The 16054-nt window shown below is 42.9% G+C and overlaps 1 protein-coding gene and 1 long non-coding RNA gene across 4 annotated transcripts in view; one reads left to right on the forward strand and one right to left on the reverse strand.

Moving 5' to 3' along the window:
* The first annotated feature begins 4072 nt into the window (after positions 1–4072).
* LOC118426274 (F-box/WD repeat-containing protein 8-like) overlaps positions 4073–16054 on the forward strand; it is a 48408-nt gene continuing 36426 nt past the window's right edge. Inside the window, exons 1-5 of one of the 3 annotated variants that reach the window (XM_035835569.1) lie at positions 4074–4579; positions 7365–7469; positions 11062–11217; positions 11638–11726; positions 15808–15947. In XM_035835569.1, coding sequence (XP_035691462.1) covers positions 4124–4579; positions 7365–7469; positions 11062–11217; positions 11638–11726; positions 15808–15947 — 946 coding nt within the window. In that variant the 5' untranslated portion in view covers positions 4074–4123. Of the gene's footprint in view, positions 4580–7364; positions 7470–11061; positions 11218–11637; positions 11727–15807; positions 15948–16054 lie in introns of all 3 variants that reach the window. The other 2 variants (XM_035835567.1, XM_035835568.1) reach the window with 2 other exon arrangements.
* On the reverse strand, positions 8495–8977 carry LOC118426296. Its single transcript, XR_004832375.1, has 2 exons — positions 8861–8977; positions 8495–8590 (listed from the first exon to the last, which is right to left on the reverse strand). It is a non-coding gene; the product is annotated as an uncharacterized LOC118426296 (long non-coding RNA).

Consider the following 16054-nt stretch of genomic DNA (forward strand, 5'->3'; position numbering starts at 1 on the left):
GGTAACCCAGGTGGACCGGACGACTTCTGGAGACCGGCGCGAAAATAGCCGAGTCAGGAACTCGTACGGTCTCGCCTGACTCCTTTAGGAGATAGGGGAATGATAGAAATTGCAATTGACTAACAGAAATCCACTCTCTCTGTCTGGTTTTGGCTTTGTTCAGATTTCCATTAGTAATATTATTTCATAAAAAACTTCAATGTCATTAAAAAATATTGTAAACTTGTCTACACATGTTTTAGGAAGCCCGGGGAAGAGACTCTGTAGATAACAGTAGAGTCAGATGGAATATAGCATAACTTTTCTAGTCCTTGATTTTAGTTATTTAACTTATTGCGTTTAGCCTATTAGTGTTGGGTACGAATGATATATAATAATGCCTATTCCTCGGGAGTCCTGCAAATACAATTTAGGACAATTTGGAACGAAATATCAACATCATGAGAGGTTGAAAACAAACAGCTGGGAGGAAAACTTGATGCGTTTGTTTGTTCAGCTGCTTAGTACGAATCTTTATTTGTCAGAACTTTGGTCGAGCTTGTCAGGACGAAAGAATGGGGCAGTGGTTATCTCAAACTAATCGATAGTTTATCTCAAACTGATCGATACTTTGCTGACTTTTGAATCCGTCTCTATGTCTCGGCGTCCACTACGTCGGAATGTGGCGATATCATGCTGACTACATGCATTAATATTCCTACAGTGGTTGTTTTATGTCAACAATTAAGACAAGTAAGTTTGAAATATTCTCCAAGCAGAGGTTGGGTCACGGAGTTTGTAGTAGTTGGGATTTTTACTGGCCAGAAGGAAGCTAGTCGGTAAAAATCCCGACCACTAATATCTCCGCGACCCAGCCTCTGATTTGAGAATAGGTTTGAATGTTCTAAAAAAAAAGGTATAGAATTTATTTTCGACTTAGGTCGCTTGTTTGATGACTTTGCAGCTTTGCAATGTTAATATAAGGGCACAAATTGAATGACCACGGTCCAACACACGAATAAGGGTATTTGGTGATCACCGTAGCCACTTTTTGGCGATTCCTTCGATAATTTTCCCTTCATTATGAGCAGAAACTTAAGAATCCTGTCTATATGTAGTGACAAACTGTCTATTGTGACTATTGAGATACTCTCCAAACAGTCGGGCTTTGTAGCGTATTTGGCGGCATGTTGAATGTTTTTCCTCTATTTTTAGCGCTTTTTAGTGTAAGATGACTTGGGGATCAGAAGTAGACAGGTTTTCTGCTCCCACCACAATGACGTCACCCCCAACATTACCCCGTAACCCGAGAAGACCCGACGCCTGACATGGAGAGACGACCCGGGAACACAATGGTGCGTTTGCGCGGGAACGGCCAGTGTAAAACTTCCCCCTATTGTCGTCTGACTCGCCTGTCTGTCACAGCGTCGCCATCAGATCCCCCTCAAGGTCATAAATGACGTATCAAGGTCATTAATCGCATTTCTGCAAACACCTGGAGAGTGGGATGTGCCGCGGCCTGTTTTGATTGATGAGAAAATTCATTCATTCATGATTCATTCATTCATTCATTCGTTGGTTGGTTCATTTGTTCATTCATTCATCCATCCATTCACCTATCATTTTTTTATTCATTCATTCATTCATTCGTTCGTTCATTCATTCATTCATTCATTCTTCAGTCGGCAAAAAGGAGAAGAAGAAGAAGTAAAAGAGGAAAGAAGTACGTACATACAAGAAAACCGCAACGTAAAACTCCAATAGCCTATGATCTGAAGCTATTAACACGCGTTGAACTACATGTATATACTGAAGTGACCAGAAATTTCTGGTAAGGAAAGTTTAAAACTTATTCGACCAAACTTCTCAGACATCTAATGATGTCTTGGTGTGATATTACTATCATGCCAGACTCACGATTGCTGTTCATTAGGTCATTTGTGGCGCCGCGAATATTGCAATTTGTTCGATCCAAAGAGAGTGAGAACTTCTTGAACCAAATTTCCAGCCCCCTTTACTGTAGCGCCTTGCCAAAACCTGTTAGAGCGATCTCAACATGCCAGACGGAAAATTGCTGTCGATTGGGTAATTTCTGGCGCCGAGGATATTCAAATACTGCTCTATCAATGGACACGGTAACGTTAAGAGCTTCTTGAACCAAACTTTAACGTTTTTAAAAGTCTTCCGCACTGTAGCGCCATGTCTAAACGTGTTGGGGCAATTTTACCGAGTGTCAAAGACTGAAGATTGTTGTTCATTATGTAGTTTGTGGCGCCGGGATTCATCGATCTAAAGAAGGTTTTAAGCTTCTTCATCCAAACTTTCTGTCCCCAGTACTGCAACGCCATGCATAAACGTATTAGTAAGATTTTACCATGCATAAAAGACAGAATTCGAAGATTTTTGGTCATTAGGTAATCTGTGGCGCCGCGTGTCTCATCGGCCTAAAGAAAGTTTCAAACTTCTTTAACTAAACTTTCTGTCCCCTAGAAGTACAAAAATGTATCAACACATCGGCAATATATGATTTTACCATGTATATGAATTGAAAGGTTGTTGTTCATTTGGGTAATTTGTGGCGCCGAGTTTCATCAGAAAGTTTTAAGCTTCTTCAACCAAACTTTCAGTCTCCTCAGCATACCGTATCACCACGCCTAGATGTATTAATGCGATTTTACCGTGTCAGACAGTGTACAATCAGTGTTAATTTGTGGCGCTGAGTTAAGATATTCAAACCTAGTCAGTCTCCAACACACCGGGTCTGGCGGTGTGGATTACTGCCGGCACTACCGTTTCTATATTCTGGGCAGGGAGTCAATTTGCGAAGTGATTTAATGCATAATGATGTAATCATACCCGTGGGTTCGGTGTATGTGTGATCTCCAAGCAGATGTTGGGTGGGAAAATTATATCGTCTTATGACACCTAAGCATTTGATTTCATGTAATTTCTAGGATTGATATAACAGGTGACTATCACATTTCAAGATGTCAATCAGACAGAGACCAGACTGTAAGGTTTGGACTACTCACACTGGGATAGACTCCTGTTCTTTCTTTCTTTTTCTTAAGTGTGGCGGGTTCTTTCACTTGCTCCGGGTGTGGCTCTTCTTAAACAAGGGACCAGCTTTACATCACAATATCATGGCCTGCTAGGGATTGCTCTTCAACCACCCTTCAAGCTAACCCCGTCAAGTTCAAGGAAGAGGTGTTACAGCACCTGAGGAACGGCCAATAAAACAGTAGCACTGCGCCCTGGGTGGATTGCCCCAACACTAAGGGGTGTTACCCAGTATCCACACAAGAACAAGATTGAAACCTAGAAAATTTAGATTCCTACTCCAATGATCCAAGCCAAGCCCTCTGATAAAATACACCGGAACCCCTACCCCCATTTTGGCCGATTCCGTGACAAAATTCCAAAGCTTGCCAACAGGTCTAGTGGACACCAGCAATTACAGACAGTTACAGAACCGGCGGCGCCAAGAAAGTTACTGGAGGGCGGCAACTGTTCACGTTTAAGTTTGGTGAAAACTTAGTAAAAAAAACTTTCATCTCAGTCGCCTACCGTGTAATTTGGCGCCGAGCCATTTGAAACATCATGTAGTGAACTACTTAGAACCCGTGCGGACTTGGCCGGGGTTGAAAGTTGGCACTTCTGTTGTTTGGCAGCTTTTTCTAAACTTTGTTGTTCGCCAAATCAAAACTTCCCGTTTTGTTGCGAAGTTGTGGCGACCACAAATTAAGCAGGACGCGACCGTCTGCGCCGGAAGTGCGTAAAATCCCTGTTTCCTGTCTTTTTGTACAAGGTCGTTTTTGTATTGATAGGAAGAAATACAATCTCTAAGCGAGAGTTTGCGTAACATTGTTTTGAGTAAACAGCAAACTTTAACTTTTATATTTTCTTTGCCTTATTTCTACAACGTTTATCCAATAGCGTAATTATTGCTTATCCATTTATGTATTCTATTTCGTCATTAGAATCTGTGTATGATTTTTTGCCGAAAAGTTTCTTTATTATTGTTTTGCACTGACGTCATTAAGTGGGGGGGGGGGGTTCCCTGCTGACACATGCGCAGTGGAGGCATCCATCATGGCGGCGGCGTGACGTAAAAAAGGGGGAGGGGGGGCGACACCACAACACCATGGCTCGTCCTGAAGAACTAAAAGAGTTTGTGGAACAATGGAAACAAGAGATACACAGCTCCAACCACAAGGAAGCAGCAGGGCCAAGCGGTCAAGGTCAAAATATTCGTGTGCAAAGAACTCAGGGTTTCAGCTCTGTCGGTTCGAGGTGGGAGGGGGGCGCCGGCTCATCCAAACAACAACAACAACAACAAGAAAGTTTGACTGAAAAGTCGCCTCCGGATCGACTGTCGCGGCCGCCTTCGTGCAATCAGGACGCTTCAAACCAGCATTACCCTCCGTTCGCCCTTGCCGACCAGTTGTTACAGGGCGAGACAGCGGAGAGTCTGTTGTCAGGGCGGCATGTTGTGAAGAGGCTCCGGACAGACGCCTGTGCCGGGCCGGTGTCGCCAGGAGAGGCGCCCGAACCTCGGGGGAACCAGCACTCCTTACTGGAGCAATTGATCTCCGATCTGGTAATCACTCGGCTATTATTCCTGCCTGCTCGCCCGGAAAATATGGAATATAAGGCCATAACAATAGGATTTCTTGGTTTTATGCTCCTATTATAAATGTTATAACCGTTATAAGTTAAAAAATATAACGTTATGACAATTTATCAATATCATCAAATTATAACGTTAGAATAACTTAGATCACTTGTAAACATGAAATTAAGAGGGCCTTCTGTAAGATTTATTGGTAAAATTAATTCACGAAATCTATTGGCCAAAGGGAATAGATGAATAAACAAACAAGGTAATACAGCGTAAGACTATGAGGGTGGAAATTGTTGCATCATACTCGTTAGATTGTTGAAAACCTGGGATTTTATATCTAGCAGTTAGTCTAAATGGGAGCATTTTTGTTCTGTAGAATTGTCAAATCCTACAGTAGGGGTAATCGGGTACTAGTAGATAGCTCTGAACTAAAAGGATGAAAACAGAGTATCCTAAGAGTTTTTACTAAAATGTGAAGAAACCAAGAAATTCAATTGGTGCGGCCTCAACTTTTCCTTTATTTTTCCTTTAAGATCTGGATTATTACAAGCGTTCTCTCTTTTCATAATTGTCCTGTTCCTGAGGCTGAATCATTTGGAAAAAAATTTCCGATAACCAAGAAACTGACTTGGTTTAGCCCTAACGTTAAGTGTAATATTACTACAATACAAAGGTGGCAGCAAACCTATCAGACAGACTGACTGTCAGAAAATCGAAGCGGTGGCGGCGAGGTGAGACGGGATCATCAGAACGTGTTTCTGCACGTATTAATCAGCAGAGTAACGTTATGATAATTGGAATGACAATTCTATACTAAAATCCTTCCAAAAACAGTGTCCTGTTACAAAATTTTTACTTAAAATGTTTAGAAACCAAGAAATTCAATTGATACGGCCTCAACTTTTCTTCCATTTTGACCTGACCTGGATTATCGCAACATGTTCTCTCTTTTCATTTTGTCCTGTTCTTGAATCACAACTGGAAAAAAATTCCGATAACCAAGAAACTGACATGGTTTAGCCCTAAGTGTAATATTACCACAATACAAAGGTGGCAGCAAACCTATCAGACAGACAGACTGTCAGCAAATCGGCGCGATGGCGGCGAGGTGAGACGGGATCATCAAAACGTGTTTCTGCACGTATTAATCAGCGGGGTAACGTTATGATAATTGGAATGACAATTCTATACTAAAATCATAAAAACAATTTGTCCTGTTACAAAATTTGTACTAAAAATGTTTTTTCCCAGAACTATCGTAGAGTGGAATTTGTTATCACCAAGCACAGTAGGGGCATCTTCTCTGAATAGCTTCAAAGAACGCTTGCAGATAGATGTGCAAAAGTTAGGTGTGACGGGTCGTTCGGTGCAATATAATCAGCTGCTGCCGCGCCTCGTGCCTGCGAAGCTGGTGTGTTACGCCGAACAGCGGTTATGCCGGCTATATAGATACAGATACAGAAACCAAAAAATTTAATTGATGCGGCCTCAACTTTTCTTCCATTTTGACCTGATCTGGAATAGTACAACACGTTCTCTCATTTTGTCCTGTTCTTGAACCACTACAAAAAAAATTTGTCCGATAACCAAGAAACTGACTTGTTTTAGCCCTAAGTGTGATATTACTAGTACAATACAAAGGTGGCAGCAAACCTATCAGACAGACAGACTGTCAGCAAATCGGCGCGATAGCGGCGAGGTGAGACGGGATCATCAAAACCTTTTTTCTGCACGTTAACATTATGATAATTGGAATGACAATTCTATACTAAAATCATAGAAACAGTGTCCTGTTACAAAATTTTTACTTAAAATGTTTAGAAACCAAGAAATTCAATTGATACGGCCTCAACTTTTCTTCCATTTTGACCTGACCTGGATTATCGCAACATGTTCTCTCTTTTCATTTTGTCCTGTTCTTGAATCACAACTGGAAAAAAATGTCCGATAACCAAGAAACTGACTTGGTTCAGCCTAAGTGTGATATTACTACAATACAAAGGTGGCAGCTAACCTATCAGACAGACTGACTGTCAGCAAATCGGCGCGGTGGCGGCGGGGTGAGACGGGATCATCAAAACGTGTTTCTGCACGTATTAATCAGCGGAGTAACGTTATGATAATTATCGTCCCGTCTGGCACAGGTGACGGCACCTCCGCAGGTGTTAACCTGTGAATGGGTGTGATAAGTTTCTGCAGGGTTAACCTTCATTATGCCAAGGGTGCTGTTGGATACTCGGCTCCAATTACTGGGTGCATGTGCACCCAAAATTGGAGCTGTGCACCCAATCATTTTCTGTGGGTGCACAGGGTGCACCCAAATATTTTCTATGGTTAATGTACATGTATGTAAAGATATCAAAGTACTAGACTAAGTATACAACATATTCTTGATATCTAAGTTAGAAAGATAATAAAAATGTCTATCATGGTACTTGTTTAAGAATTTGATACCTTGTACCTATGTGTTATTATTAGGTTATTACTTAAATTCAAGTGGTGCACCCCAAAATATTTTGGTGCACCCAATTTTTTAAGCTGGGCGCACCTGATCCCAAAAATGAATTTCAAGCCCTGATAGTGATACTACATATGTACCAGTACATTGGGAGAATGTAACTTTCACAGGTTATCATGAAATACCATCATAAAGACACTATATACATATTGACAGTTCTTTGCAAGAGATATTTACCCATCAAAGTTCAGTAGTCCTTTTGTCACCTTCCTCATGGCAATACTGTTTTTCCTCTTTGATAAGGATGAAATCAACGAGATCCCGTTCTTCGAGGTCAGTCTTCCCAGGGAGCTCGCTCTGCAGATCTTCCAACACCTCAGCATGGAGGACTTATGCAGGTGTGCACAGGTAAGGTACAACACCTGGGCAGGTGTGCACAGATAAGTGCACAGCTCAAATACAGAAAAGTTCTTAAATCATCAATAAGAAGTATCAGATGTTCCAAACCGAACAGTTTCAAACTCAAAGAAAAGTGTCAGACTAGTTGGGCAGCTTTGGCCATCAGCCAACAAGCACAAACAACTTTAACAAGTTTACAAATTTGTTTTTCATGGTAGGATTGCTAATAGAGCAATCGTAGGGAATTTTGCTGACGGAAACGACCCTTGACCTCACTGAGCGACATCCGCCGGCTAGGTCGGCCGGGCTCGCATTCTGCTTATCCTTTCGTTAAAAAATGCTGGATTTTAGTTCTTATCAAGAGCTTCTACCCAGTGCACAGCGTGTCCGAACCACTGAGGCACACGATTCCGCCAGTAGACGATGTGGGACCGCTGGATGGCTCACGGAATCGGCCGATAAAGCGCATCACCACGAAGGGCGAGCTGTCCGAACACCACGCCATGGCCATGCGCGCCATCCAGCCACTTTCGACAGCCAGTAACTCGCTCTACCTGGGGCTCCGAAACATCACGTCACTGAAACTCTGTCTCAGACAACCTTGCAGAAGCTACGAAGGACTTGCCCTCTCTCTTAGGAGACGTACAGTCGAACTGGAGGCCAAACGGTGACCGCCCCCCACCCCAACAGTCCCACCGAATCTTCTCGAATCCTCGCGAGACGTTCGTGATCTCCCGTGACAGTCATGGTTCCATCAGCGGCGCGGCAGCTACGTACATGAGCGGCACTTCCTTCTCTGCGTTCCTTCTGTTCACCTTCGACAACACAAGGAAACCAGCTCCAGCGGTGTGCTGAGGACCCTCAGGACCCCTCACATCGCAGTACTAAGTTAGACTCACCGCGTCGGCGCACCTGTTTACGGCCCGAGTCTACGCTGTTCGACAGTGCCCAGCGGCGTTCTGCAGGGCGATCTTCACCAGTCCTGGACTGTTTCCTTGACACTGACCTGAAATCTTATATTCTCTCTAATCTACTACAATAACAATACCACCCTTCTCCACACATTTTCCGCTACGCGGTTTGGGGCCACCTCACTACGCTCGGCTTGGCCGTTGATGTCTTTGCACAACCTGTAAGCCTCTTCATCGAGCAGAATAAAGACATCATCATTTGACCCCAAACCGCGTAGCTTTCTCCTTGTGTCATCTCGGAGTACGTAAGAGTAATTATGGTAGGATTGCTAATAGAGCAATCGTAGGGAATTTTGCTGACTTGTAGCACTACATGTATATGTACACTCACTGTATTGCTCATTGTTATAGCCAAGATCCTGGTCTTAGACCCCACATTGTTGTAATCGGCAAGACCTTGGTCTTAGGCCGTTGATGTCTTTGCACAACCTGTAAGCCTCTCATCGAGCAGAATAAAGACATCATTTGACCCCAAACCGCGTAGCTTTCTCCTTGTGTCATCTCGGAGTACGTAAGAGTAATTCTGTATTTGTAAAGTTTGCGGCCCTCATTGTCCCATCATTCTCTGTCCAGTCCAGCCCAAGGCCAGTGATACATGTAAGATAGCCCTTCTGCCACTCTACTTTACACAACAAGCATGAACAAGTTTAGGAATTTTGTTTTACTGTACATCTATTTTTAAAGTTACTAGTAGTGGGCCCCAGTGTGCCATCATTCTCTGTCCAGTCCTGCCCAAAGCCATGGCCAGTGAGATAACCATGTTCCTAACTTTCTAAACTTGTTTGCGCCTGTTGTCTCAAGTCTCACTCCACTTCAAACAACAGGCACGGACAAGTTTAGAAAGTTTTTTGTACTGTATTTGGAAAGTTAGTGGTCCCAAGTGCCCCATCAGTCTGTGTCCAGCCCAGCCCAAGGCCAGTAAGATAACCCTCCTCCCACCGGGGACGCTTCGCTCGTTAGCTGTGCTGAGCTGTGGAGTTAGCTCGTTAGCACATTAGCCTGCTAATTAGCTTCTGTGCATGTGATTGATCTAAGCCCACATTAAGTTTGGTTCTTGGTTTTTGGTTGTTTGGAGGTATAACTTTCAGAAGAGCCCAAGAAGGATTGGGAGGAAAACTTGCATCTGACTATTCTCACTCCCTTAAACTATGCAGGCTTTTAACTAGGATTTTATAATAGGGAGTCCAAACTTACTGGTGAGTCACGATAAGTGACTATTGTAGGGGGGTCCGGGGGGCATCCACCTTCCATGGTGCAGAGTTTTTGATGATTTTAAGTTAAAATAGTGCATTCTAAGGTTTCCCAAGTGGCAAAAATACTGTTACAGAGGTCACAGTAGAAGATTGAGACCACAGATGACCTGGTAGCATCCCTGGTCAATCAGAATTTCATGCTTGTCAAGGATTTTCTCCCCAGTGTAAGGGCGTCCAGGGGCATCAAATTTCTTGTTATTCTAAGAAAAGTGCGTCCAGATGACGCGTTGACGCATGTCTGGCTAAAAGCCCGAAACTACGTGTACCAAGGTACATGTAGGTCATGTGGTTTCCTATACAAAAAGGAAGAAGCAACTGTTAATAACTCAACTTTCTGGCATAACTGGCATACAAACATACCCTCATATGAACGCTTGGAAAGTAGAAACCCTCCCCTGTCACACCCACCTCAAAATTGCTAGGATTTCTACATATTTGAGGAAAAAAAATCTTTTAGATTTAGATCCGGAACTAGTTTTGACCACCATCAATTTGCATAGCAGATGGCTGGCACTTTTAATCTTCCAGTTCCGTGCTACTTTTATATGTCAGAACCTACAAATTGAATTTAGGTGGCCAGAGAATGAATACGTAATAATGTCTAAGGCAGTGAAAGTGATTGGCAGTGAAAGTGATCAGCCCTGACACCTGCTAAAGTGGGACGCAGGTTTCATCAGTGGGACTGATTGTTCAGGTGAGGGGAGGTGGTCCTGATTACCTGAGATTACCTGAGACTTATAAAGTCATTTCAGGAAAGTGTTTAGTCTGGTCCAATCCTGGTAGTAAACGAGATGAGGCTGTTGAATCTGTTAGGTGCTAATTACTGACCAACATCTTGGATAGGGACGGAGCTGTCCTGAATCTGGGTTAACTCTCATCAGTTTTTTCTCACTGGTGAGTTACTATGTTGTCACTGGAGAAAAAGCTTGGGAAAGAGAGTGTTGGTAGGCAACCTGAGTCAAAAGCCATGCAGGTTTCAACATCAACATTTCAGGTTGCCCCTCCTCCAAGTTATTACTTTATTCAGATATCAGCTACCTATCTGTTATCTTTTCTTCCAGTTACATGTAATTACTTACTTAATATGTTTTATCTTATCAAGAAATAGATGCAAAAGCTTATACACGTGGGTGGGGGAAAAGCAGTGTTCTAAGTGCAAAATTTCAGGTTGCGCAGTGTGCTGCCTTGGTTTAAAATAAAGTTGCACCAAGCAAACTGTGGTTGCAAGTGTGCAAGTGGGTATTTTGAACCCTGCATCCATCACTCTCCTTCAGCATCACTAGAATAAAATGGTAGATCAAGTATTTAGTACATCTACCTGTAACTAGAAAAAAACAGGTGAACATGTAAAACTCAATGAAGGATTGATTTCTGCAGGTGAGTTCCAGTTGGAGAAGTCTGGCCGATGATGAGGTTTTGTGGCAGAAGGTGGGGAGGAGTCTCGGGTGTGACCTCAGTGCAGGAGGTCAAAAGTGTAAGGAGGTCGTCAAAACGCACATCGAGACAGACAGGAGGGTCACAAGCAACTGGAAGGTGAGATAACTCAGTCTTGGTGTGGTTAACAATTCTGTGTGTGTGTGTGTGTGTGTGTGCGTGTGCGTGTGTGTGCATATGTTTGTGTATGTGTGCGTGTGTGCATGCATGCATTTGAACCTTTGTTCGTGATACTGAAGCTCAAATCAGCTTGCAGGGCACTTTTACTGTGGGTGTTTATGTTTGAGAGTGTGTGTGCAAGAGAGAGAAAGAGTGTGTGTGTGTGCACATGTCTGTGTGTATAATTTTGATGTTTGTGTCACTCAGTTGTCATTTTGTTCAAGGTCTATTCATGTTTGTATGTAGACTATAAAAAAATTGACTAAAAGAAAGCTAGTCAGTACATTTGGTCTTTTCCCATGAAGTTTCTGAATAAACAAACAAACAAACAAACAAACACCATTTCCTCCCCTCCCCCAGAGCCGTGTGGGACAGATTGACTACCTGGAGTGCGCCATCGGAGGGTTCCTGTCTGCTGTCAGCTCCTGTGGGACCCACATCGTGGCGGGGTAAGGGCGTGGCTGTCACCATGGCAACCTCATACTTTTCCTAATCAGAAATTCATGTGACTTTACTTTGTTTGCAGTTTGTCTTCCTAGTGAGGTCTTTCAGTGTCTTCAGGAGTAAATCGTTTATTTATTTCCATCAAATGGCAAGACAAATGCACTCTAACAGCTGTCTGGGGCTGATGTGGAGTGTGATTTACATGTGATTTGGGGATTAGAGAAAATGTTGTGTTTCTCAAGACTTGATGTGATACAGCAAACTAACTTGGCTGTGTCTTGGTCATGGTGCCACCTGTGCTCCAATGCAAGAAAGTTGCGGTGACTCCTTAAGGGCGAGATTACCTCCTTAATGTTCTTGGGTCCCTGTACAAGACAAATGACTCCAGTCCTTAAGAGGGAGATTAACTCCTCAATGTTGCTCAGGTCCCTGTACAGGACAGGTAACTCCTTAAGAGCAAGATTAACTCCTTAATGTTCCTTAGGTCCCTGTACAGGATAGGTAACTGACCTTAAGAGCGAGATTAACTATTTAATGTTGCTCGGATCCCCATACAGGACAGGTGACTCCAGGTGACAGAGCCTCAGGCTGATTTGGCACTTAAATCTAATCTGACAATGAAGACATTAGGCCTGTCCAGTTCAAGATGTCTCAGAAATGCAGGTCCACTTTCTTAAGGTCCATCAAAGTGATGACACGGGGGTCATGTGGTATAACGTCAGGGGGCTTGACCCAGAACCCAGAGGTCCTTAAATCCTGTCTTGCTACCAACATTGTGCCCTTGGGAAAGGCACTTGACATGACTTTCCTCACTATACACAGGTGTAGAAATGGATATCTGAATTCAAATGCGAAGGTAAAAGTCAATGGAAGGAGAGGGATGGACTCTGCCTCCCAATACCGTGCCCTAGACACAGTGGATAACAACTTACTGCCCCTATGGCCTCAAAAAAGCTGTGGAACTACCTTTGCTTTTACCTCTTACCTCTTAGTCTTTAAGTTAGTGATTCCCTCTAGGAGACATCCATATAGGGAATAGTAGGCTGTTGAATCTGATGCTTGCACCCCATTTGGAAGATAGTGTGTTCCCTGCTTTTGAAGCTGTTGCTCTCCCTCCCTCTGTTGAACGTGTTGTAGTTTGAAGTTAACTGTACAAAAAAGTCCAAACTTGACCTTTTTCTAAAACTCCGTTCCCTGTTTAGCATTATGCAATAAGATTTTATTACTGTAAGATTTACAAAACAACAACAAGAAGCTGACTTGCCATTGCCTGACACTGATTTTTCTATGATCTACTTTACATGCAAATCACTCTCCTCAGTTTACAAACTTGGTTTATAAATCAGCGTACCAAACACGGAAATGACAGAGAAATGTGGCTGTGGTATTTTCAGCACTCAGTGAGGAATAGGCCTGACATACAGTAGTGTACAAATTCATGTATGCGGACTGGTATACTCACTGCATGCTGTAAATCTATAATGTTAGTTCACCTTTATCCGCAGGGTAACCTATATCCAGTGTTTCTAAGCATAGGGTAGTTAGGAATATCAAGTTGACTTTCAGTAGTTTTGAATTGCCATATTTTCAAAACTGTATTGCAGTTTGAAACCACTGTTGACAAACATGCTCTGTAAATCTTTAAATATTCTGTATATTTTTAAAAGTTTGGTTTTAATTTCATTAGTCACTTTTCCATCACACCCCAAACCAAGACCTACATGTAATCAGATGCAAAACTAATTGACTCTTTACAGAGATTGAATCTAAAATACTACTGTAAATGCAGAAACTTTCACTTTGGTTTAATGTTCGCGGTTTTTGCGCTGGCCGCTTCACTGCAACCTTAAAACCACCGCGAAATTTTTCCATGGCATTAAGAAACTACAGTGCATGGTGCTACTGCGAACTTAAAACCACCTTGAAAAGTCCTTTTTCCCGCTTCCGCGAAATGAAATCCCCACGAACTTAAATGCATTTACAGTACGATGTATTTTATAGCTCAATCTTAGGGCCGTAGAACTAGAACCCTTATTCCCAGTTATAGAAGAAGAAATGACACCCAGAAAAGCTTTCAGTGAAACAAAACTGGATCAGGATCCAATTCCCTTCTCTGCGGAGCTGACATTCCTAACACGGAATTGCCAAAGACGTCTTAATCCGTTCCTTATCAGCAGGATTAGCGTCTAATCCCTCCCCCAAGACTGGCCCTATCCTGTACCCCTGTAGGACTATCTCTGATCCGTGGGTTATTGATTATCGGGGTTTGTCGTCTGTCGTGCAATAAAATTGTTAGTCTTTTTGACAGCCGGATAATCTCATCGGCTTGTGTGAGCCTCCTCGATTAGGCAGCGTCAATACAAACACTTGTTTCTTTTTTTTTTTTCAATGGACCGTCTGGAAATTATTGGTATTTGTTACAAAATCAACTGTTATAACTATTATACTGCTAGCTGATAATTCAAGGTTCAAGCCACACCAATTTATTTCTTTGTACTGTAGACATTTTAAATTAAAAGTGATTCAGTGATTCCTTTTTTTTGCCTTGCCGCCGGCAAGGCTTTACGCCAGCTTTCTTCCATGGATCCATGGATGGACGGACCTGTTAACCCAGCCCTTCCAAAGCCCCTTCCAAAGGCCCTTCTTTCCTTGCCGAGTTTCATGGCTTAGTTAGACAATGGTACATTCCAGGCGAGTATTAAAACGCTCTTCTAGACGCATGTTACTGTATGTGGTCCAGCGTAATAAATCTACGCTTTAACTCACCATGTTTATATAAAGATATATCACAAATTGCATCAGAAGGAACTTAGTTTGTAATAAAATATAATGCATATTCATTGTGGGTCAAAAAGTTTTACAAAACCTGTTTAATGTGCCAATAATTCATCTGACATAAATTATGATAATGAGGGGGGAGGGGGGCGACATGTGGAACTCAGGATTTTTAAGCGTAGAATCTAGTCTAACTTACCAAAATAACATAAAGGCACAGCTTTTTTAAAAAGATTTCTTGTTTCAATAAACTTGAGTTTCCTTGGGTTGGCATGATATGAATAAAATACAACCTGGGGTATTCTAGGCTCTCCTGCAGGTTGGATGGCTGTTATGCGATCCTACTGCGGTTGGGCCTGATTGATATTGTTGGGTGGGCCGACTACTCCTTCTTCGCAGCCAGGGGCTGAATTTCAAGGAGATTAAAATACGTGGGGCTAAATTGCAAGGGTCTAGAGCAAGCTGCCATTCCCTACCACTCAGGTGACCTCAGTACGACTGTCGAAATGTGTGGAGCGAGCTGCCATTCGACAGTAATTGCCCCAGGTGCGGCCATGGGACTGTAAGACCCCGTTCACACTCAAAAAAATGAAGCGGCTTCAACGTCGAAGCCGCTTGATCCGGATCGTTTTCTTGAGTGTGAACGCTCCAAGCGGCTTGGATTGTCACCGATCCGGCTCGTTTGCAATCCATCCCTGGGAGGTAGTTTGAGACACTTGTGAACAAGCCGCTTGGCTGAAATCGCGAGTGTGAACGCAACGCGGGATAGATTCTATGCAAATTTCCGATTTGCCCCCTGTTTGAGGTTATATATCCAGGTATCGGGAGCAGGAACACACGCCACACTGACAGGTTTGCTCACGTTACTGATTTTTGTGCCCAATGATAATGTCTGGAAAGAAAAAAAAATCGCTGTAGGGTCAAGGCAAGTGGAATGGGAAGCAAACAAAGCTTTTTTTTTCACGCGAAGAGAGAGGAAACACAGCAAGCTAAAACAAAATCACAAAAAACAAGCATATCTTTGAACAGCTTTCTCTCTGGATCATGATATAAGACTATAAAGAGTGGGTTTGAGGAAACCTACAAACAATGTTGTAAAAAAGTACCTGAAGTCCAGGTACGGAATTGTGTGCGATTAATCGGATTGTCTGAAATGAGTGTGAACGTAATTTTTTTGAAGCGGCTTGCCCGTTGAAGCGGCTTCGACGTTGAAGCCGCTTCATTTTTTTGAGTGTGAACGGGGTCTAAGTTTTGAACGATAAGGAGTACCTTGTGTTGTGTTCTATATTTAAGGTATCTTCTTCCTTCTAGGTTCTCAGAAGGAATAGTCCGGCTGTGGGACGTCCTCGCAGATGAGAACACGCCCAGCGTGCTGTTAGAGTCTACCCAGGAGCAGGCTGTTTGTAACGTCTCTGTCAACCCCACCGTCACCGTCGCCTCTTTCGGGAACGGTACGACAGTTGAGAAGTTTTCTTCTTCTCTAGGTCCCCCTCTAGGAACCTCTAGGTTCAGCAGTTTTGTTTTCTTGATCCTCTGGTGATTTTTCTCAGTAATAAGT

The sequence above is a fragment of the Branchiostoma floridae genome, chromosome 11, assembly GCF_000003815.2.
Source record: "Branchiostoma floridae strain S238N-H82 chromosome 11, Bfl_VNyyK, whole genome shotgun sequence".
Taxonomy (NCBI): Eukaryota; Metazoa; Chordata; class Leptocardii; order Amphioxiformes; family Branchiostomatidae; genus Branchiostoma; species Branchiostoma floridae.